This window comes from Cavia porcellus, unplaced genomic scaffold (assembly GCF_034190915.1).
Source record: "Cavia porcellus strain 051 isolate PalLab524CR breed Dunkin Hartley unplaced genomic scaffold, mCavPor4.1 scaffold_8, whole genome shotgun sequence".
Classification (NCBI taxonomy): domain Eukaryota; kingdom Metazoa; phylum Chordata; class Mammalia; order Rodentia; family Caviidae; genus Cavia; species Cavia porcellus.
The window spans coordinates 82,927,592-82,953,295 of NW_026947491.1; the positions used below are offsets into that span (position 1 = coordinate 82,927,592).

The following is a 25,704-nucleotide window of genomic DNA, read 5'->3' on the forward strand; positions in this document are numbered from 1 at the left end:
TGAGTTCAAGGCCTGATTGAACTGCATAGCAAAACCATGTCTCAAAAACATATAAAATAAAACAAAATAAAATAAAATAAAATAAAATAAAATAAAATGTCTCCACATACATATCATTTATTAAACCACTTATTATGCAAGCTTTCCAAGTATCCTATTTTATAAAGCAAAAGTAAATACTGTCAGACCACAATGACTATGAACAATGACTCAGATCATTAAAACAAAGACAAAGGGAGGGCAGTAAAAAGAACAAAGATCCAACAGGTACACGTACAACTCCCTACAACGAATGTGTTCATTATATGTTGTAAACATAGCAACAAAAAAAAGGCGCTAAGATAATTTCTGAATCTTGGCTTTACTCAATAATAAGGTACTACCGATCACAGTTCATTACCTCTGAGTTAGCATGTTCGGCTTGTAACTTTTTGCACTCATCTTTGAGTTTTTCAGATTCTCTCTCACGCTCCAAGGTCATATTATCCATTAGTGTCTGAACTTGGACCAGTTCTTTCTTCAGCACAGCAACATCTTCTATCCCAGGTCTCTGAAGCTGTGAAGCCACACATTTCAATTAAACACTACAGTGGAAAACCAAATGGAGGAAGGGATGGAAAGGACAGATGGTGCACTGGAATTTGTGGCAAGCTGCATGTACTTGATTCGTGTATTCATATATTCACTGAGTACTGAACAAAGGAAAGAAACTCAAGGACAGATCAGAGGCTTGTGAGCCTGGGGAGAGTGCTGAAGCACGGTAGAAGCACAAAAGATAGAAATTCACCTGGAAGCAGGTGGATTCATAGAACAAAAGTGCAAGGAACGTCAGGATCCACAGGGTATGTGGAAAATACTCAGAAAGACGAATTTAGACAGAAACAACTAAGTTGTCAAGGTAGTGTTATGTATCATACTCCACTTTTATAAAAGATCTCATGTAGTATGTATGTGTAGGTGACATCGTACAGGGAACTTTCTACTTCCTCCTGTTTACTCTATTTTAACATTTATTCAAAGTATGTATTCCCTCTTAATTTAAAATGGTATAAAAGTAATTCCAGTAAATGGTTGCTAAATTACCAGTTCAGTCTTCAAATCCTGAATTACAGTTGCTGTTTTGTTTAATTCATCTGTTAAATGTGTCACTTTTTGTTCAGCAGCTTCCCGAAGGCTCCTTTCTTCATCATATTTTGACTTTACATCTAATTAAAGATAGTTATATAAATACTTGCTTCGTGAAATTAACTATAAGGAAAGAAAGTTTCATAAATTCTTGTATATTATTCTGCATATCCATTCTTCCCTCTAATTCACATTCCTCAAATAACTATAGATATACACAATAAAATTATACTTCTGATTAGATCATATGAACCTTAATTACATTTTTGTCACCATAAATTCTACTCACTAAGAAGGAGAGGGAAAGAAAGAGAAATGGGAAGGGAAGGAATAATAAGAATTAAGATGTGTTATGTACCAACTCCTCATGATGAATGCAATCATTATGCACTACCAACACACTAATAGAGATTTTAAAACTTAAATTCCACCCAACACTAAGCATCTAATGAGCATTTCAATGTACAATTGATCACACACAATATTTTACCTAAAAGAAAACAGTTTTTAAAAACACAACATGAGCTGGGCATGGTAGCACATGCCTGTAATCCCAGCACTCACGAGACTGAGCTAGGAGGATCACCATGTGTTTGAGCCCAGCTGGGGCTATATAGGGAGTTTAAGGCCAGTCTGAACTATATAGCAAGACCTTGTCTTTAAAAAAATAAATAATAAATGAATACGGTATCACTGTGGGCGAGCCTACAATCCTAGCACTCGGTAGACTGAGATAGGAAGACTGCTGCAAATTTGAGGCTAATCAGGGCTATGCAGTGAGTTCAAGGCCAGCCTGAACTATGTAGTGAGACTGCATCTCAAAAAGAAAAAAAAATGCAGTACATGTAATTGAAATCATAACCAAATGTTAAATCTCTACTATATTACATAATTAATTTATTTAACATGTTATTTTTTAATCCTTAAGCATACCATAAAAGAAAATTATCTTTTAAAATTTTAAAAAGACTCTACAGAGGAAAAAAACAATGCTTTGAAAAGAAGTAAAAGGAGAAAAAATAATTTATGAAGCTTCTAAATCATTAAATTCCCTTAATCATCACCACAGTCTATAATACCTTACTAGACTGAAATACTAGATTTTTTACCCCAAGGATAATTACTGATAAAAATATCACAAGACTGATTTATTGGCTAAAAATTATGATTCAGTTTACCTGCAATTTCAGTAGCAAGTTGGGCTGCTTTCTGTTCAAATAAATCTTTCATTTGCTTAATATTAAAATTTTCTGTCTGAGCTTCCTCTAACTGTTGTTCCAAAGACTGCAGTTCTACAAAACAAAACAAAAAAAAAAAATTGCAGCAGTTATTTAAATACAATGTCAAAGTCATAGACTCAATTGTTATTACGTATAATCATTGTAGCAGTAAAAACAATCCACATGAGTCCATTATCCAACTACAAATATACTACTTTCACATTTCAAAAGTTAAGCACATCTTGGCCAGGTGGCACAAACCTAAAATCCCAGCACTTGGGAGGCTGAGGCAAGAGGATTGCCTCAAGTTCAATCTGGGCTACACTCAAGGCCAACCTGAACTGCACAGCAGCACCTTGTCTCAAAAAAAAAAAAAAAAACAGAGAGAGAGAACTAAGCATATGTTATGCATTTAAGGCACAAATCATTATTTATAAATATAAATTAACATTTTAAGTAACTCCAAATAACTATTTTTAAAAGTTATTCTAACTTCATATTTCATGGTTATTTTCCTATATCTATCAAATAACCAAAAAGAAATATATTCTGCTCTTTATTCTCTTTTTAAAAAGAGATTCCTTAGGCAGGAATGGTAGTGCATGCTGTATCACAGCACTCTGGAGGCTGAGACAGGAGGACTGCTGTGAGTTCAAGACCAGCCTGGGCTACATAAGCAAATTAAAGGCCACCCTGTACCACATAGCGAGACCCTGGCTCAAAATTTAAATAAATAAAAAAGAGATTTCTTAAATGTAACAGCTAATCTCAAAATACAATTTTGATTATTCATTGTGCCTTTCTTACACAGTTATGCAGATGCTAGTAAATTCCATCAACTTATTTCAAAGGATAAAGACTATATAATTCATTAATATGGAATTAAATTTTCATTAAACAATCATATATATAGTTCAGTTCTAACTTCAGAATACAAAGAACCAAAACAAAAAGCCCAAGATTTTAGTTAACTAATGGAATTATGATGTGCACAGGTAATTTTCTAATTCTAGAATATGACCATCATTACTGTTTTAGAGTCATAAAGTAAAACTACAAACAAAATTCCTTTAACAGGCATCAAAGAAAATCTAGTATGAAAAATAAGACAAAAATGAAAAAGAACATGTTTTAAATTACCTGCTGATGAGTCAGCCACCAATCCATCAGGTTTAGCTTCCTAAATAAAGAAAAAAAGATACAAACAAATAAAGGAAGATGACAATACCATACAGTTGCCAACCTTAAAGTCTGAATGTCAGGCTCTGAAAATTTAAGCTTTGAAAGAATCAGATCAGCTGGGTATCGTAGCACACTTCTGCAATCCCATCACTTGGGAGGCTGAGGCAGGAGGATCCTGCAAATTTGAGACCAACCTGACAGCCAGCCTAAACTGCATAGTGAGATCCTGTCTCAAAAAAAAAAAAAAAAAAAGTTAGATCAAGTAGCAAAATTTTGGTGGAAATTAAAGTTTGGTATTTATTTTTCTGGATCCTAAAGTGCCACTAGGCAGATGAAATGATGATTTAAATGCAGTTTACCAGTCAGTACTAAAGAAGAGTATTTTTATATTAATGCACATAAAACTCTTTATTATGGATCTTACAGTAGATGGCATCCTAAATCCCGTAGTGCCATAATGAGTAGCAGAATGTCCCTTCCCCTTAAGAATGTGACATCAAACCTTATCATGCCCCATATGTGAGCCACTGATCACAGCTAATGACTTCAAACTGAGTTTGACAGCCACTGCGACTTGAGCCAAAGCCAACAGCGGTCAGTGTGTTGATGCTTCTGGGAAATTCACAACTCCAGCAAGGACAGGGCCAAACCCTGCTAGCCTCTAAACTTCAAGTCTCATCCACCACTGTCTGCACACTCTCCAGGGACAAGGGTTCCTAATGTCACAGCTCTTCAGGGTCGGAAAGTGCCAGTCTGTAAAGGTTCACCTCAGACCTTAATAATCAAGCTCCGTCTTCTTCCCCCAGAGCCTGCTTCCACCAGAAATCAGCAATTAGACTTGAATGGTGTCTGAGCTTGGTCACTGTGTGGTTAATGTACCTCGTGTAGTGCATTCCCTATGAGATTTGTCATGTTACCCAGTAGCTCTTTAGGCACTGTGAGCCTAAGAAAAATTTCTCTGTCAGACAATGAACCATCTAATTTGTGAAATCAGGCCTTCATCATTCCAATATTGTAACTGTATCAAGTACCTATAATATTGAAAATTAGCATAAGCAAAAACATGCCACTGAACTATTACCATGTCAAAAAAATAAAAAGGCTTTCAGGATGGAGGCGTAACTCAGTGGTGCTATAGAATATGTCTATAGTCTTAGCACTTGGACAGGAGAGGAAAGAGGATGCAAGTGAGTGCCAGGCCAGCTGGGTTACACAGTGAGATACTGTCACAAAACACAACAGATTAAAAGGTTACAAAGAGAAAAAGGTAAGAGTAACTCCTGATTCACCCAGAGCAATTTCCAATGCTGTGAGCTCCATTTATGGCAGTGCCCTCTATATATGCACCACTGTTTATCTTTCATATTGTATTTTTACTGTACCTTTTCTTTGTTCACACACACCAACACCAGCAACCTCCAGCTCTTAGTAGAGTAACGCAATGCAGAGGTGTGCACCCATAAGCAACGGGCTATGCCAGAAAGCCTGGGTGTCCAGGAGGCTATACCACCTAGGGTTATGTAACTAAAATTTATAATGTTTGCACAATAATAAAATTCCCTAACAACAGATTTTTTACAATGTACTCCCATACTAAGAGACACAGGACTATATGTGTATACATGTGGTATACATTTTTAATTCAACTCTTTAGAAACCTAATATTAGCAATAGAACAGTTTTCCCATATTTTCAGATATTCTTCACTAATATAAACTGTTAACATTTCTTTCCCTACCAATATATGTTAGTTCCAATTCACAAACAAATTATTTGTTTTGAAGGCATTCACTATTATTTGAATCTATATTTTTTAACCATTTATGTATACTGCCAGAAAAATAGCATAACACAAGTCTGTATTTTAAAAAATGGGTAGATGAATCTTTTTTTTTTTGTCTTTTTCCTTTTTATCGGTACAAGGGATCGAACTCACAACTGCCTGCTTGTGAGGCAGGCGCTTATGCCGCTGAGCTAAATCCCCAGCCCAGTAGATGATTCCTAATGGAATATCTTTCAAAAGTTACATCTTTCTTTCAGTATGACTGTTTCCATTCATTAGAACTACAAAGAATTTACAAGGAAACAAGTTAGCAAACTATTTGTAACAGGCTAGTTACAGTCATAAAGGTATCATACTTAATTTTCAGCCATAAAAATAAACAACTAATACACATGCATCAAGTATGTAAAAAGCAGTTACTTGCTGTTGCAGCCCTTGATATTTTTCTAATTCTTTCTTTAATTCTTCTGAGTACCATTTTTCTTCCTAATGAAAAAAGTTTTAATTAGTAAACTGTAAAAGACACTTTATGTGTAACACTGAAAATAAATAAGTACAATCAATTTTATTCTTACCTTAAGTGAAGCCTGTAGGTCTTGGACTTCTTGGCGGAGTAGTGTTACATCATCTCTAAACATGGATGAGGAGGAATAACAGTTAATGCCCTTGAATTCTCTACCATGTCTCTTAATAAATAATATTAAAACATTCCTAAAGATTTCCTGTATAGTCAGATAGATAGATAGATAGATAGATAGATAAATAGACAGATCTTAAAAATAATTCTATTCCTAAAGCTCATGATTTGTAAATAACATTTTCTCATGGAAATAATCAAATAACTGAATGTCAAGTAAGTACCTGAAACAAAATGTCTTCTAATAATTTACTAATAGTAAGTATCAATGGCTTCTTGCTGAAGTTACCTTCTGGAGTTTTTTGGGGCTTTTTGGTACCGGGGATCAAACTCATGACCTCATGCTTGCCAGGCAGGCACTTATGCCACTGAGCTAAATCCTAGCCCTTCCTGATGCGGTTAACATCAAATCTAAACTCATCACCAAGGACTCCAACATCTGTACAACCCATCTGGTTTCTATCTTACAACTCTTTCTCCTCATTCACGCAGCTTTAGCAACACTGGCTTGTTCCTATTCTGAAATGACATGCTCTGTCCTGATGGAGAATCTTCTCCTATTCTGTTCCCCTTATCTAGGACTCCAGAGTGACCAAAAAAAAAAAAAAAAAAAAAAAAAAAAAGTTAAGTAGACCATGCAAGGTTTGAATGTAGGAGAGAAACTTCAGGAAAAAAACATTTAGGATTATCATTCTGCATGTCAAAAGCATCTTCCCTGCTGGATTAAAACATGGCCTCCCCTTGCTCCATGTCACTACCAATGGCAGACATGACAGAAGATACAAGATACATGACAAGAAGATGCAAGGCATGGTGGGACACACCTGCAACCCCAGCCTGTGGGAGGCTGAAGCAACAGGAATGCAGGTTCTAGGCCAGACTTGGGTAATTTAGTGAGAGCCTGTCTCAAAAAGCAAAAATACCCCTGAATAACAGGCTTTGAAATTTTATTGTAGTTTTTTTTCTTCTATTTTCTTTCTTTTTAATGTTTGAATAAAGTGGATTTGAAGAAAAAAAATCTAGAGACACATGCCGCTCAGTGGCAGAGCTCCTGTCCACCCATGCAGAGCTGGGTTGTATCCCCAATAGTGAGAAAAAGAAAAAAATCAACAAAAGATATATAGAGATATATAGATAAACATTTCTATATTGTCTATCAACTACGAGGTTAATATAGGCATAACACTTTTACTTAATAATTTTTTATGCTACAGCAGATATATCAACTGAGAATTGTTTTTTTTTAAAGCATGAAAAAAATTTTAAGTAGAACAAAATAAAAATTTATTCCTTAGTGGAAATAAAAAATTAATGTTTTCACCAACAGCAGAAGAAAGCCAAAATTACATTTTTGAAGTCTGCTCTAAGTAGCTGCATATTTTAGCTTAATTTTAGCTTTAAAAGTGTTCAAAGCTGGACGTGGTGGTGCACGCTTCTAATCCCAGCACTCAGGAGGCTGAGGCAGGATGACATCCATGAGTCCTAGGCCAGCTGGGGTACATGGTGAGTTCTAGCTAGTTTAAATTACAGAGCATGACCCTGTCTCTCTCTTTCAATCAGTCAATCAATCAATTCATCAAACTAAATTACCAGGAATGTGGTCAATTTAAATTACCAGGAAGCACAATATGTGTGCTCATTATTCTGGCGATTATGAGTTTTTAAATTTAAATTAAATTTTAATTTCTGACTAAACTTATTATTTGAACAACTTACTATAAAATTATGCTCTTTACATAATTTTATAGCTTAAATACAACCTATGTACCATGTTGTAGATGAGACAGTTGCTGATCACTGACTGGTAATGATAAGGGAAAAACGCTAGCTAAATTAATTCTGATGAAGTAAGATTTGCACTGATACTATTTTCAGGAACAAGTCATGACTAAACAATGGTGTCATGTGCACACCCACAACAGTATCGCCCTTGGAAACCATCATGCTATACCGCTTCAAAGCAAGCTCAGCCTCTCCATGACTTGAATCACTGCCAGCATCATGGACAGCCTGGTAGTGTTTGAAAAGCTCATCAGCAGATCCAAGAGATTTCATACACTGGGGACATATGAAGCCCTGCAGAAAGAGAAGAAAACCATTCCAAGATATGATTTAAGGTTGCAAAATAACACTTCACATATTATGAAATACAATCAACTGTCTTATTCACATCAATGGTGCCACTGAGTTGCTTCTAATTTATAGTGGCAAGCCCCAATTATAGTACTGTCTGCCTATTCTGGCTGAAGTTTACAAAATGTAAATATAACCCCTGCAACAATTTTTTAGGTGGAATAACTAAATGAGTAGAATATTAAACACTGAGTCTACTAGATCTAGTCTGTAAGTTAATTGACAAGATTTTCCATCATAATCTTCTTCTCTCTAGATATCTCCAGTAGCAAAATAATATCTGCTCCAATCTACTGCATAGGAATGCTACGAAAAAAACTTAAGACAAAATCTGATCACTGAGGAAAAAAGTAACATATATCATTCTTTATCAGCAGACAGTTTAAATAACTATAATGGTAAAGAAGTATACTTAGGGCCTGGGGATTTAGCTCAGCGGCATAAGCACCTGCCTGACAAGCGCTAGGTCGTGAGTTCAATCCCCGCTACCGCCAAAAAAAAAAAAAAAAGAAGAAGTATACTTAGTAAATTTCCTTGCTAAGGTTAACACAGTAAAAGCCTAAAATTAATATATAGTCCCCTATAACATAAAATCTTCTAATTTATTCTACAGTTATTATGTGGTTAAAACTGGCAACTACACTACTATGCAATGAAATGCTGATACAGTATCATGCTTTACAAATTAGAATTGCAACTCATTAAAGAATCACAAAAATAATTTTTAGTGGCAATTTTTTAGTTATACAATAGAACATAATAGAGTTTATCTTATGTAGCAGGATAAATAATATTGTATTAACTTTAAGTGATAACCAAAAACATTACAGTAACTGCTATCAAAAATACTTGAGAAGAGCTCACAGTCTGAGAGATGCAGTACAGAAGGGTAATAATCATTTCTTTTTATTGAATCTATACTACATGACAGGTACTTTCCCTATACAATCTCATTTAAATCAGCCCATTTATTATTAGGTAAGTACTATATTTTATAGAAGAGGAAATTAAACCTCAGAAAAGTTAAATACTTTTCAAAGCCACAAGCATAACTAAACCACAATATAGGCAGGTTTGTTGGGACAAATCACATGATCTTTCCAGAATGCTACACTGTTCCTTGAATTCACTGGCTTAGCCTTCAAAAATGACTTCCTTAAATTAAATCTTTTTATCTGCTAAGGTTTTAGTAATTATTTGACAAATAATTATCATTTCAAGTGTAAAAATAGTTATATGAAAAACATAAAATATTAAATACAGTCTCCTTCAAAGAATGGAGAAAACAGAATATATACATACTAAAAATATTTTTGTGAAACTGAATTAATGGTTATCCTCATAGCACTAAAGTTTACATTGCATGGGTATGAGACTACAAACTAAATAAGCAATTTTTTGTCCTATAGAAAATTAGTCTACTTCTATATCCTTCAAGTAGTAGTAATACTCAAAACATTATATACTATTTTAATATAATTTACCTAATACATAAAAGAAATGTTTCTCTAAATTTTTCTTTAAATTACTTATAGTCAAAACTTTTTATGGACAATAAAAAAGTTCACCAAATTTTGAATATGTACAAACATTGTACAGGAAAGGGCTTTGGAGGAGGCTTATTCCAAACTTTGCTTTTAAAAATACTACCAAAAAAGAATTAAGATATATTATGTACAGGTACAAATTCCCTATGACAAATGCAATCAATATATTTGACAAATATATAACAATTAAAATGTAAATTAAAAAAACTGAGAAGAGCTGGGTGTTGTGGCACACACATGCAATGCTAGCACTTGGGAGCTGAGACAGGAGTTTGAGGACAGCCTGGGCTACAAAGTGAGTTCAAGGACAGCCTGAACTTCATAGGGAGACCCTGTCTCAAAAAGAAAAATTAATAAAATAAAATAAAATAAAACGGAAAGTGAAAAACATACAAAAAATATTACCAGATGCTAATTATGAGAACAGCTCCAGCCCCTACTAGCCTATCTTTCATGCTAACCCACAAGAATATTCTTACACAATCTATTCTGCAGAAACACATCATATGCTTAAGAACATTTAAATTAATGTATTACATCAACAATAACAATACAGTTGGTGGACTGGAAATGTAGTTCAGTGCAAGAGTGCTTGCCTAGAAGGTACAGGGCCCTCAATTCAATCCTTAGTCCTATACCCCCTCAAAAGAAAAAGTTATTACTAAAACTCTGATGAAGTCATTAAAGATGGCTCTTCAACTAATTCAAAGTAACAAGAAATAAATTTGTTTTGCTTTTATCAAGTACATGACCATTCAATTCTAAAATGTACTTTTTTACAGATACAAAGATAAAAAACGGAATGTGAAAGTGGCGTTTGAATGTCTTTCTACATGAAAGCAACAAGAAAACACATTATAATTTTGAAGGACCCATGGAAAGTTTTATGAAACAATATATATAGAAATGCTCATCTCCTCATCCTATTAAAAATTCCTTTAAAGACCACTTTTGCCCAAGATTCCATATTGACCTCCTCTTCTGACTCAACGTCCCCCAACAGAGGAAGCAAGTGGTCTCCACAGTGCTTTGCACACTACTAGCTGCCAAACTTGTAAACTTGTAACAAAACTCTCTCCAGGACTCTTCTGCATCTCTACATCTCCACCTGCATCATACCGGCATTTTAAACACTATAAACTCAAGACTCAATTTATTTTCCAAACTTCTTTTCCCCTTCACCATCCTTCTTTCAGCCAAACTAGAATCTTAAAAATCATGCTGAACTACTCATCCTTTTGTTTTATTTTTAACCTTAATTATTCTCCCTTTTCACTTATTAATTTCCTCCTCAGTGCAGCTGGCCTTGTTTAGACGTGAATATCTCTTGCCCAGGCCTCTACCACAGCATTCCACATTGCACACCGATGCACAGCCTCCTTTCTCCCTTAGGAACCTTCCACACAGCCGCCAGAGGAGCCTTTTATCATCGAGTCATACAGGTTCCTGCATGAGCATTCGCCTATGACTTGTGCAGTCTGATGCCTGGACACTGCCCATACGCAGCATGCTCTGACAATACCCAAGTACCTGTGCTGCCCAGAACACACCACAGCATCTCAAATTCCTGTGCCTTTGCACATAATGCTTGTGTTTTGTCCCCAGCACCCACATTACCTGGTCAAGTTCCTTCATTCTAACAACAATACATTGTATCTTTTCCTCTCCATTTCCTAGCAGAGGAGGTGATGCCTTCAGCACATGATTTTCTACACTGTGGATTTTTACTAAAATATGAATGAAACTGACACTGCAGAGGTTGGTGAAAAAGTAGATCTTTAACAGCTTACAGATTATAAAACCTTCCAAGAACAAAATGAGTCAACCAATAAGTACACTGAGCCTCTACAAATAAGTAAAACTCTGTTCCTTCACTAGGTACTCACTGATTACTGGGAATAACAATAGGAGCACATACATATTACCAGATGATGCTAAGTGTAAGTAGATACAAAGAACATGTGGCGATGAGTTATTGCACTCTGCCTGTGTCAGCAGTTAATGTCTTACAAAAATTACACATACACATATGTATATTTTATGTGTCTCATCCATATGACTGTTGCTACACACTGTATATAAATGTATGTGCATGTGCACTCTGGAATTAGGTACTTAACAATGAGTAGGACTGGACCTGCCATTCTAAACCAGATATCTCAAGACTATAATCTCAGCACTTGGGAGGCTGAGGCAAGGAGAATGGCCAGGAATTCCAGGCAAGTCTGGGCTAAACAGTGAGTTCAAGACCATCTTGAACAACATATTGAAAGACTCTGTCTCAAAAAACCCCAATAAATAATAAATAAATAAATTAAAATAAAAAGTAAAAAAGAAAAGCATTCTAAATAAAAGTAAAAGCATTAATAAAGGTGGAGGAAGTGAAAATAATCATGCCCATGGGTGAAACAAAGATCTTAGGAACCAGAGGGCAGGGAAGGGGCACAGCAGGTAAATAACGCAACAATCCCCTATGAAACTACTAAACTGAGCAAAACAAGATTAGGGATGTGCCTTTGGACACTAGAATAATGCCAGCAGACTCCAGAGGTACCAGTTGATCCGCACTGTCTTCTGGATGAATGAATGTTCTACCTTGTATGTCATCTAGCCAGTGGTGTGCCTTCTTCAGAACCACTGCTGTTTATTATCATAATGGTTCTATGTTATGCTTAACGTGGCGTTTTCATCATCTCTGCCTGGTAACTGTTGCACAACACTGGCTGATGTGCTTCTAATGGAACAGCACATGAACATCTGCATTTAACCCTTCATTCCTCTTTTGTGTCTCAACTTCTGCTACAACTAGAAAGTAAATTCCACTATCCCTCAGAAAATCTACATCCCTATTATATTACAACTTGCTTTTTAACTGTTGTCTCTATTTCTTGAGTTTTGGCACTACTTAAAAAGCTAACGATCAGCTATGCCATACCTTTTTAAAACAGCTAAATATTACCAGGTTAATAGCTCAAAAAGAACTGATCTATTCCTAAAGAGAAATTTCAGAAATCAGTAATATAGGTTCATTATAGAAATATTACTTAGAATTTGCATGTTTAAATAAAACTTAAATTTGGAGTATTTCTGATAAAAATAATTTTTGTAAGATACATATACTTCCTTACCTCCTTAAATCAGTAATATTAAATCTCTGCTTGAAGTCTCCGAAACATAAATATTAATCATTGAATAAGCATTTTCCACTCTATGAATTCTGGCCAGACTCTTCATTCCTGTACCTATATTTTATGGTTTTTCCTGTACCTTATTTTGCATTTCAATAATCATTTCTAAAGATTGCTACTATTCTATTTCTAGGAATGCTGGCCTGCTATAGATGGGAAGGGCAGATTAAGAAGAAAAAAATTTATTAAGACTATAACATTCACTTTAATAGTAGTAAAGCAAGCTTAGAGTGAGTGCCTGAGGGGTATTCCATTAGTTCATGGACTCTATGATCTAATTCTCACATAAGAGACTTTTCTGTTTGTTTCCAAACTACATTCAAGGGGACAAATCTTACTACGTAAATTCTAGAGGACTGTCAGTTAAGAAATAAAAAAAAGCAAGCTACCTTAATTTCCCTTAACATTCCAAATTTGTCATCAACTTTTAAAACATAATTTAAAATTAAAAACAATGAATTCCTGGGGCTGGGGATTTAGCTCAGCAGCACAAGTACCTGCCTAGCAAGGGCTAGGTTGTGAGTTCAATCCCCAGTACCAAAAAAAAAAAAAAAAAAACCATTAAATTCCTTACTCCTAAAGTTCAGTTCTCTGTAATCCTTTTTTCAGATCCAACTGCAGCTAACACTCAGCTTAACTTGACACTTCAGGTATTTCTGCTCAACCAGTTACAAGGAAAGCTCCTTCACACATGGCCAGTGGGGCAGACTGTTCCTTTTGCTTTTGGCTTATGCATAAGGAAGAACTGACCCACTAGTCCTAGAAGGAACACAGCTGGTGACCTGGTAAACAGATTTCTAAGAATCCTTTATGTCTTCATCTTCGCTTTTACTCTTGTGACTGTTGTAATTGGTGTCATCCTATATGCACCGATTGTCCTCTTAGCCAAAAGAATGTTTGTTTCCTGGGAAGTTTTTTCTGAGTCCCATTTATTTTGAATTAACCCTTATAATCCTTTGGTACATACTATCTACCACAGAAATTTCCTGGGGAAGACAGTATTTACCCTTTTCTCTCCTTCCTCTATTAAAACATCTGCTACATAAAAGTTAATCCATTGATTTTCTAAAAAGTAATTGTGTGGAGTCCCAGGAGCCAAACGTGCGTGAGTTGAATCCCAGCGCACAGGGAAGCTTTGCAACATCGTTCCAAGGTTCCAAGGTGGTAGGACCAAGCCCAGCGGCCCAAATCACAGGAGGAGGGGGGAGCCCTAGCTGGGCCATGCCCAGTGACCTCCAAGCCACGAGCAGGGGCCTGAATTCAGTCCCGGGAGCCTAACGTGCAAGAGTTGAATCCCAACACACAGGGAAGCTTTGCAACATTGCTCCAAGGCTCCAAGGCAGTTAAGTCCATGCCCAACATCCCAAATCACTGGAGAAAGCACGGGAGGTCCAAGGGGCCTAACTGGGCCATGCCCAGTGACCTCCAAGCAGCTAGCAATTGCCTGCAGTCTGCTCCAGGAGCCAAAATTGGGCCAGGTGATTCTCAACACACGGGGAAAGCCTTGGAAATTGCCGGAAACCTGGAAATATAGGGAAATGACAAAATGAAAGAGCAAAATGCAATCTCAAACTTCCTGCCCAACCCAAGCAAGCCTAGGAAACATGGACACAGAAGAAAATGTAAGCCATACACCTTCAATTCCTGAAATTATAACAACTGAAGTAAAGAAACAACTCAGGGAAGCTATAAAAGAACTAAGATCAGAAATAATCTCCCAGATAAAAGAAATGATAAATGTATTGAAAGAAATGCTGAACACATCTAAAGAAGACATAGTTAAAGAGGAACAATGCAAAAAGATGGAAACTCTGAATGAACAAAATAACAAGCAGATTCAAAGATATACAGGAAATCAAAAATTCCTTCAAAAGTTAATAAAACCACCTCAGCGAAAGTGAAGATAGCATTTCAGACCTCAAAGACAAGATTTCAGCTAGTGAACAGGAAAGGAAAGATCTTTTAAAAATAACAAGGAATCAGGAAATAACAATTCAATAGCTGCAGGATGATGCAAAGAAAAACAACATAAGATTGATAGGTATAAACAAAAAAGGTGACAACACAAGTGATATCAACAAGAGGCTATTTACAAAATAATAGCTGAAAATTTCCAATATGAGAATGGAAACTGACATATAGATCAGTGAAGCACATAGAACTCCAAATAGCCATTAACAAAAGAAAACTACATCCAGACATATAATAATCAACATCCCAGAAATCCAACATAAGAACAGAATATTAAAAGCTGCTATAGAAAAGAGACAGATCACCTATAAAGGAAAGCCTATTAGAATCAAGGCAGACTTCTCAACACAAACAATGAAGTCAAGGGCATGGAGTGAGGTATTTCAGACCCTAAAAGAAAATGACTTCCAACCTAGATTGATGTACCCTGCAAAAGTGTCCTTCAAAATGGATGGAGAAATAAGATACTTCCACAACAAAGAACAGCTGAAGAACTTCATGACTACTAACCAACCCTGCAAAGAATACTGAAAGACATTCTAGAAACACAATGGGAAAAAAAACCACTAAGCAAGGTAAACAATTAAATAGAGTGGAAAGGTAAAGAATCAACAGCAGACAGATAACATGTCAAAAGTAAACCAATATAGATCAGTAATAACCATTAATGTAAATGGCCTCAACTCACCAATTACAAGAAACAGATGGGCAGAATGGATCAAGAAACAACATCCAACCATATGCTGTATACAGGAAACCCATCTAACACAAAAGGACACTCATAGACTAACAGACAAAGGATAGAAAACAATACTCCATGCAACAGGATTCCAAAAAGAAGCAAGGGTAACTATTCTGTTTATAGACAATGTGAACTTCAAACCAAAAATGATCCAAAGAGATAAAGAAGATCACTACATACTAATTAGGGGAAAACTTCAAGAGGAAGAGATAACAATCTTAAATATACATATGCACCAAATTTGGGGGCACCCAGCTATACAAAACAAATATTAACAGAAATGAAAAATCAAATAAGCAATAACACAATTATAACAGGAGACCTTAATATGCAATTGACACAAAGGGACAGATCAACTAGACTGAAAATCAGCAAAGAAATAACAGACTGAATCACACCTGTGAACAAATGGACTTGGTGGATGTATACAGACTGATCCACCAAACAACATCAGATATACATTCTTCTCAGCAGTACATGGAATAGTCTCTAAAACAGACCATATACTAGCCCACAGAACACACTTAAGTAAATGCAAAAGAATTGAAATTATCCCATGCATGTTATCAGATCATAGCACCATGAAACTAGAAATTAATGACAAAAAAACCTGCAAAAACCCCACAAACACATGGAAATTGAATAATATACTCCTGAGCAATCAGTGGGTCACAGAGAAAATTAAACAATATCTACAAGCAATATCTACAAGAAAATACAAATACATCTTACCAGAACCTGAGGGACGCAATGAAAGCAGTCCTCAGAGGAAAATTCATTGCAGTGAATTCCCACATCAGGAAAACAGAACAAACACAAATTAACAACCTGATGCTACACCTCAAACATCTAGAAAAAGAAGAGTAAGTCAAGCAAGTTGACTTAAAAAAGCCAAAAGAAGAGAGGAAATTATAAAGGTCAGAGCAAAAAATCAATTCAATAGAGACTAAGAAAGCAATACAAAGAATCAGTGACTCAAAAAGTTGGTTCTTTGAAACAATAAATAAAATTGACAGGCCTCTAACCAATCTTATTTAAAAAAGGAAAGGAAAAACTCAAATTCATACAATAAAAAATGAAAAGGGTGAAATCACTACAGACCTTGTAGAAATACAAAAGATAATCAATACCTATTTCGAAAACCTCTACTCTCATAGGCTTGATAATGCAGAGGAAATGGACAGATTCCTAGCAACATATGAACTACCAAAGCTGGGTCAAGAAGATGTAAAACTGCTGAATAACCCAATTGCAATTAATGAAATTGAAAATGCAATTAAATCCTTACTAACAAAGAAGAGCCCAGGCTCAGATGGATTCACTGTGGAATTCTACAGGAAATTCAAAGATTTAATACCTATACTCCTCAAACTCTTTAATGAAACTGAAAGGGAAGCAATTCTCCCTAACTCATTCCTGGAAACAAATATTACTCTAATATCAAAACCTAAGAAAGACCAAACCAAAAAAGAGAACTACAGGCCAATCTCTCTAATGAACATAGATGCAAAAATTCTCAATAAAATATTGACAAACAGAATGCAGCAAATCATCAAGAAGCCATGACCAAGTGGAATTCATCCCAGGAATGCAGGGATGGTTCAACATATGCAAATAAATAAATGTAATCCACCATATCAACAGAGCCAAAAATAGGGACCACATGATCATTTCTATAGATGCAGAAAAACTTTTGATAAGGTCCAACATTCATTCATGATAAGAACCTTACAGAAAATTGGAATAAATGGTCTTCACCTCAATATGATAAAGGCCATCTTATGACAAACCAATAGCTAGCATCATATTAAACTGCCAAAAACTGAAATCCTTTATCCTAAAATCAGGAACAAGCCAAGGATGTCCCTTATCACCACTCCTATTCAATACAGTGCTGCCAATTCTAGTCAGAGCAATTAGACAAGAGAGAGAAATAAAAAGAGTAAGGATAGGAAAAAAAGAAGTTAAATTATCATTATTTGCAGATGGCATAATACTCTACATAGAAGACGAACAAAACTGCAATGAAAGACTCCTAGGTATAATAAAATAAATTCAGTAATATAGCTGGATACAAAGCCAACACTCAAAAATCAATAGCATTCCTATACACTAACAACAAAATCACTGAGAGGGAAATAAGAGAAGCCACACTCATCATAATAGCATCCAAAAAAATGAAATAGGAATTAATCTAACAAAAGAAGTAAAAGATCTATTCGGGGAAAATTATAATACCCTGAAAAAGAATTGAAGGCCTCAGAAAATGTAAAGACATCCCTTGTTCACAGATAGGAAAAACAAATATTGTGAACATGGCCATTCTCCCAAAATTGTTATACAGATTCAATGCAATCCCAATCAAAATACCACTAGCATACCTCATAGATCTAGAGAAATCACTCCTAAAATTCATCTGGAACCAGGAGAGACTTACAATAGTAAAGGCAATTCTAAGCAACAAAGGCAAGGCAGGAGGCATCACATCCCTGACTTGAAGTTATACTACCAAAGCTACTATAATAAAATCAGCATGGTGCTGGAATAAAAACAGACCTGAAGATCAATGGAATGGACTAACAGATACAACCACAACTACAAACACACTCAGCCACCTCACCTTATCTTTGCTAAAAGGGCCAAACATGTCCACTGGAAGAAAGATAGTCTCTAACAAATGATGCTGGAAAACTTGGCTCTCCATATGCCGAAAACTAGACCCATGCTGATCATCATGTACTACACTAAAGTCTAAATGGATCAAAGATCTAAATACGAAAACAGAAACACTAAATCTGTTGGGAGACAAAGTAGGTAGAAATCTTGAAGACATAGGGGTAGGTAGAGAATTCATGAACAAGAATCAAACTGCACAAGAAATACTTCACAGAATCAATAACTAGGATCATGTCCTATTAAAGAGTTTTTGCACATCGAAAGAAATCTCCAGCACAGTGAAAAGAAAGCCTACATACTGGGGAAAAATCTTAGTGAACTATCCCTCAGACAAAAGACTTCTGTTTAGAACATAAAAAGACTTTTAAAAAATCAGATCTCCAAAATTCAAAGACCCCTTCCAAAAATGGGCATCTGAGATGAATACATAGTTCTCAGATGAAGAAATACAAATGGCACATAAATATATGAAAAATGTTCACTGGTCATTAGAAAAATGCAAATTAAAACAACACTGAGATTCCATCTCATTCCAGAAAGAATGGCCAGGATAAAGAAAACTACCAACAACAAATGCTGGAGAGGCTGCATGGAAAAAGGAACTCTCCTGACTGTTGGTGGGAGTGCAGACTGGTGCAATCACTGTGGAGATCAGTCTGGAGGTTCCTCAAAAAGCTGGGATTGGAAGCCCCATTTGACCCAGCTATTCCACTTCTGGGCATATTCCCAGAAGAATGTGCACCCATATTTATAGCAGCACAATTTGTAATAGCCAGATCTTGGAAAAAACCTAAATGCCCATCAACTGAGGAATGAATTAAAAAGATGTGATATTTTTCTACAATGGAATACTACTCAGCTATTAAGAATGATCACATTGAGATATTTATAAGTAAATGGATGCAACTCGAGACCACAATCATAAGTGAAATAAATCAAACTCACATGTATAAATACTTTATAGTCTCTCCCTATTGCAAGGAATTGCAAGAGTACAAAAAACTGAATAAATACAGTGAAAGGATAAGAATCTCCTTACAGAGGAAAAAATAGTATCTCAGCGAAAATGAGGAAAAATAAAAATAAAAGGAAAGGAAAATAAAAAATATCTAAAATTATATAAACACACTTAGGATAGTTAAGATGATTGTGCTACAAATTCTGTAAGTTCTTGGAACAAAATAGTTAACCTTTATAGGATTCGAACAATTGTGCATATTATTGTACGGTGATCTGAGGAATTTTTGAAGATCATTATGGAAAACAACCACCTCAGTTATGCTCCTACCACCTTGTTTTGAAGGCCTATATTGTCAGTGTTACTGGCTCTTTGCTATTGTTGTTTATGTATCTTCTTTGTTTCGTGTTTTTCTAGGAATTTGTTTTATATTGTTTTGTTTCAGAAAGGATAGGTATACATGTAGAGACTTATACATGCACAGAACTTCTCCTAAACAGTTTATGAGAATCAATTATACAATGCATGATGAAATGAACACCTACTTTGAAGAAAAGGAGACACCAAAGTATCCAGTGCTGATTCCACAGTGTCATGCTGTGAGATCCAGAAATACTATATTATCCTTTGTTCAGAGTGATTTTAGTCTGTTTTAATTTCAACATACATGAGTATGGATAGCTATTTTGAAGAGACTGAGCGACATTATGGCACCCACTGTTGACTTCCCTATTATCTGGTCTTAAAGACCTTCATCATCCTGTTCTGAGCAGTCTAATACTATTTTGTTTTGCATGAATTCACTGTGTGTGAAGGTATGGACAACTATTTAGAAGAATATAAGAGACAATATGATAGACAGTGAAGAGCTCCTGTCTTGCTTTTAAAGCTGCATCTCTTATATTGTTTTCTTCTGATCTGTTTTGTTCTGTTTTGTTATGTTTAATTTTACCCTCTTTAAAATAAAATTTTTAAAAAAGTTATTTTGTGTAATTGTTTTCTCATATATGTAAGAGCTTCACAAAAAACTAGGTCATATTTTCAATCTTTCACAGTAAAAAAATTTATTCTTCTACAAGTTTTTTAAAACAATCAAAAAAATGTGTTTCTCATTGCTTTTTATAATGCCATAGTGACTTACAAAGGAAACAAATATATCGAGATCATCTGAGAAATTCTTTCCAGCCTCAAAATTCTTTCCCTCACTCACTCCCATCCTGGGACTCAGAGTACAGCAGTCCCATGCTATTGAGAAATGTTTTCAGATGACACACTGTTACTAATGAGAAGTGTCATCATGTTGCTTTCTCAGATCTGGAGAGTTAAAACAAAGTGAGACACTTTATTGTCCCAAACTGTTTATGTGCAAGGATAACTTCGTATGCAAAATTGTCTTTTTAAGTAAAAATAAACCATTTTAACCTAAAACATTCTATAATTAATTAATAAATATTAACAATATAATAAAGATATAACTTATACATGTTGAAATAATTACCATTCACTTTATGTTTCAAATTTCATGGCAAAAATATTGACAAACTTTTACATTTATTTATAGATTTATAAAAGACAGCTGCAAACAGTAAGAAAAATGAAGCAGACTACCCAAGAGCCTCTTTTCCTTATAGAACCTTCCTTTTAAGCATGCATAATTAATGTAATCTACATTCCCTGAAGCATCAAAAGAAACCAACACCAAGGCAGGGAAAAACAAAGCTATTTTGAGCAACCCATAACCAAGCTGCTAAAACAAAATATATAAGACCCACAGTGGCACTGGAGTCATTAAGAAGGTCCTGTCCTCTTGTTTCATTTTCAGCGTGAACTTTGTGGTAATGCTCCGACAAATCAATAGCAGTTATACATCTTTTCATACATAAGGGGCAGATGAAACCCTGTGAAATAACAACTTTTAGAAGGATATACAAAATATAGACAATGCCAACAGACAAAACAAGAGCAAAATTAATATACTGGCTGTTAGTAAATGCAAATGAAACTTTCAACTAGGAACTGTACAAAGGGTAAAAGACCTATCCAAAGGCAGACTTCTAAAACTAGCTCCTATCCTGATAATATAAATTTGTACTGATTTGACTTTTTAAATTGCCTTGTTGCATTGCTAGGAATATTGTTTTGCTTAAAATACAGGGGTTTTTGCTTTTGTTTTTGTTTTGTAATGCAGGTTTGCCTTGGGCTCATTAGGTGGCCTCAAACTTGCAATGATTCTCCTGCCTCAGCCTCCCAAGTGCTTTAGACATGAAAAAATTTTGTTTATAACATTTTGTCCTTACTTATCTAAGACCCATAATTGCCAGTTGGTTTTTATTTTAGAAACTGCTTGGAGGGACAATAAATACCTTTTTGTGATACAGTGTTCTCAACAAGGAAATTACTTTAATGAAATCAACTTTTAATATGTATGTATTCTGTTAGCCTAAGGACTCATTCTAGCCTATATTCACAATTTCCTGCAGATGATCTTCCCTTTCACTTTTCTGAACCAAGCAAACCAGATGAAAACACTCTCTCAAATTCTCTACACCTACCAATATCTGTATTCTAAAATATGAACTTTTACACTGATCAATAGCTTGAAGTTTTGGCACTTAAGAATAACACAAAGGGGCCGGGGGTTTAGCTCAGTGGCACAAGTGCCTGCCTGGCAAGCGCACAACTGTGACAAAAAAAAAAAGGATAACAAAAAAATGAAAGAATAAGGAAATAGAGAAAGCAAATGAAATTAAGAGGTAAAGACAAAAGGTTATAATAGGTTATAAAGACAAAAGGCCAAAATATCATGCATTGTAGTGTCATAAGGAGACGTCAAACTAGGCTTCAAAAAACTAATTATATATGACCTTCCAGAAATAATTTTGTTAAGTGTCACGTTCCACATCTCTAAAATGGGGCCAATTTCTTCTAGAGGTTTGTGGGCACAAAATGCTTAATATTGTGCCTGAAACTTTGTAAGTACTCAATAAATATTAATCTTCAGGAGATGCATGCTTAGAAGTTAAAGGAAATGAAATTTTTAAAAAATGATTTAGAAACTAGAAGAAAATATAGCAATGAAAAGGCTATATTGGTCAGGAAGGCTAAAGAGAAATTAAGTAGAAAGACTATGACAAGAAAGATCCTGAAAAAGACAGACAATTGTGGTAAAGAACGGGGAGACAGAGCTTTACCGTTTCAGTTAAGACCATTCTGCCTGACGATAAAGTAGATGGTACTGCCATGAAATTGAATACTGTAGTTAAAAAGGTAATAATGATCCTTAACAATGGAAACTCAAGGAACTGAGGGGTTAAACCAGTGACAGTGAACCTTTTAGAGACTGAGGTCCCAAACTGCAATCCAAAACCCACCTATGTATCACAACGTGCCAACAGTGCAATCAAACCTGAACCCTGAGGTTCTGGTTTAGAAAAAAAACACTGTTATCCAATGTTCGGCTGCTGGGGTGACTTGGCTCACGTGCCGCGGCCGGCAGCACTCAGGCCTCAGGTTCACCATCACTGGGCAGGGCTATTCCTGTCACCAAAGTCACTCAGGGTTACGGGAAGGAAGCAGAACAAGACTACTACCAAGGTTGCAAAGTGGGAGGCAAGGCAGGTAGCAATTAAGAGCTTGGCTTAAGCTCCAATCAGATTCATGCCACTCCTGACAGAATTGTGACCTTAACTTTCTCATCTGTTTCGGGGAATAACAATAACACCTACTTCTTACAGATCTCATGACAATTAAAAGAGATAATACATGTAAAATGCTTATCATGTATCCCATACAATGAAAATATTCAATAAATGTTATCATTATTATCATTATTCCTTTTGTTAATAACCCTTAAAAGATCATTCAGTAATGAAAGTCAGGAACATAAACTCATTTTTTTTAAACTGATGAGAGTTGTCCCAGATAAACCATAATCTCAAGGTTGAACTTGAACTATGAATAATACTTCTTTAGAAGATTATGTTTGGTTGTTTGGTTGGTTGGCTGGGGGTTTTGTCTTTTTTATGCAGTTCAGGCTGGTCTTGAATTCACTTCATAACCCAGGCTGGTCTTGAACTTGCAAGGATCCTCCTGCCTCAGCCTCCCAAGTGCTGAGATATAGGCCTGCGCCACCACGTCCAGCTGTGTTTTCTTTTTGTCACCACAGCTTTATGGTATATTTCGTCTTACTCCTTTGTCCACTGCACGCTTCCACACCCAGTCATGCAATCTGATTCAGAAAGTATTTAGCATGATTACTCTACTCTAGCTGCAATGCTATAGTGCTGAGAATACAATGGAAAATGAGACAAACTCCCCACTCTCAGAAGCCTACAGGCTTTTTGAGAAAGTCACTAATATTTTTTTAAATTACATTTTATATCCCACTAATCAGAAAATCCTATTAGATCTACATTCAAAATACATACATAATCTCAGCACCTGTACTCTCACCATTCTAATCCAAACTTGCATTACTTGTAAGAGGATCACTGCAATAGCCTCCTAACCATGTCTCTGCTTCTACTCTGAACCTTCTTACAACCTACCTTCAACGCAGCCTCGAGTGTTCCCAACAAAACACATGGACCAGCCTTGTCATTTCCCTACTCAAACTGTCCACTGGCTTGCTACCTCACTAGGAGTGAAAACTAAGGTCTGTGTAATAGTCTGCATGGCCCCTCAGGAATGGGCCTACCTTCCTCACTGAGCCAGTCTCCCCACTCCCCAGGCCGGAGCTATGCCGGCCTCCTGGCTGCTTTCAACCCACAGAGCCACTCCTGCCCCAGAGGCTTCCCACTTACTACACTTCTGGAACATCAAGCGCCCAAAAAACCCACATGACTCGCCTCCTTGAGTTCTCTCTGAGCTGTTCACCTCTCAGAGATGTCTTCACTGATGACGACATAATTGGAGCCACCCCAACACTTCCCATGCCTCCTTTCTGCTTTTTCTCTTAATACTAATTGTCAACCCTGGAATATTTTTAGTATGTTTTGGCTTTTGCCTGTTTCCACTCCTTGAATGCAACATCCACCAGAATGAAGATTTGGTTTTTTAGATCACTTTACTTTATTTTATGCTGTATCTCCAGCATCCAGAATATCAGCTGACATCCAGCAAATGAATGAATCTCAATCATTACCAAAAAGAGAACAGATACAAATTTCACACCAGCAGAAGGAATTAAGAAGGACATTTACTGGAAAAAGCATTATCTGCAATAAGCCCTAAAGGGGAGGCTGGGGATTTAGCTCAGAGGCATAAGCACCTGTCTTGCAAGCAGTCGGTCCTGGGTTCGATCCCTGGTACCGATAAAAAAACAAAAACAAAAAGCCCTAAAGCATATCAGATGTAAGCCAGGACAAAAAATACTGAGAGCAAGAGCAATGCTACAGTCTGGGTATTTGTGCTCCCAACACACACACAAACATGCAGAGACACACATGCACACATGCAAATCCCCACACTCAAATCTTAACCCTCAAAGCAATGGAACTAGGATGCAAATCCCCACACTCAAATCTTAACCCTCAAAGCAATGGAACTAGGAGGTGTGGCCTCTGGGGAGAGAAGGGGGTCATGGAGGCAAAGTCCTCATGGATAGGATCAGTTTCTCTTTAAAACAGGCCCAAAGCAGCTCTCTCATCTTTCTATCTGTGAAAATCTGAGACAGCACACCTGCTGTTTCCTTGATTTTAGACTTCCTATCACCAGAACTTCAAGAAATAGGTATTTGTTGTCTTCAACAGTCCAAATTAAGATAAATAGGTAAAGAATAAAGATGAGCTTATGCAAAACCCTAAAGGTAAGAGAAAACTTGGCACACTGTAAAAGCAGAGGAAATTCAATATGCTTGAGGATGACAGAGAAAATAAAAAATTATAATGTTCTGGAAATGTAGCTAGCTCAGTAGTAGAGTACCTGCCTAGAGTTAGAGAGACCCTCCCTGGTTTAATCTCTAGCACTACAATAAGCAAACCAATCAATCAATTAAGCTCTAAAAGTAGAAATCAAATCACAAAAAATAATTAACTTTTTAGGTAACACAGTTATAGAATTTGGACCTTAATCTAAAAAAAATTGGAGGACGGTCAGATGTGATGGCACTTTCCTGTAATCCCAGCTACAGAGGCTGAGGCAGAGGATCTCTGTGTGAGTTCCAGGCCAGCCTGAACTACACAGGGAGACCCTGTCTCAAAAAAACATACAACAGGGGGAGCGGAGGTGGAAGATAGGCTTTGTGGTATCAGCACGGTGAGATAGATGGTCCCTGTTCCAGTATGAGCATATGACTGGATTATTTAAATAATTCTTTGAACTAACAGGGACCTAAAACCACTACTCACGGATAAACAGCGACTTTGTCTGGACCCTGCAAATGAGAGTTGTTTAAAGGGTCTTACCAGTTAGAGCAGAGTTTGCTCTAGAGCGGGTTTGGCCATTTAATACCCTCCTTCAGGTTTCACCAGACATCAAGGAACACTATGTGACCTTGGCTTTAGGTATGATATTGAGTAGAATTGTCTAGACTTGGATGTTTC

The 25,704-nt window shown here is 36.1% G+C and overlaps 1 protein-coding gene across 4 annotated transcripts in view; it reads right to left on the reverse strand.

Annotated features, from left to right (window-relative positions):
* The window catches only part of Eea1 (early endosome antigen 1), a 131,242-nt gene that overhangs the window by 69,641 nt on the left and 35,897 nt on the right, over positions 1 to 25,704 (reverse strand). For 2 of the 4 annotated variants that reach the window (XM_063255291.1, XM_063255290.1), the window contains exons 3-10: positions 20,935 to 21,060; positions 7,899 to 8,023; positions 5,886 to 5,940; positions 5,731 to 5,796; positions 3,486 to 3,525; positions 2,304 to 2,417; positions 1,084 to 1,205; positions 401 to 556 (exon numbers count right to left, since the gene is read on the reverse strand). In XM_063255291.1, the coding sequence (XP_063111361.1) occupies positions 401 to 556; positions 1,084 to 1,205; positions 2,304 to 2,417; positions 3,486 to 3,525; positions 5,731 to 5,796; positions 5,886 to 5,940; positions 7,899 to 8,023; positions 20,935 to 21,060 (804 nt within the window). The remainder of the gene's footprint in view (positions 1 to 400; positions 557 to 1,083; positions 1,206 to 2,303; positions 2,418 to 3,485; positions 3,526 to 5,730; positions 5,797 to 5,885; positions 5,941 to 7,898; positions 8,024 to 20,934; positions 21,061 to 25,704) is intronic. The other 2 variants (XM_063255293.1, XM_063255292.1) reach the window with 1 other exon arrangement.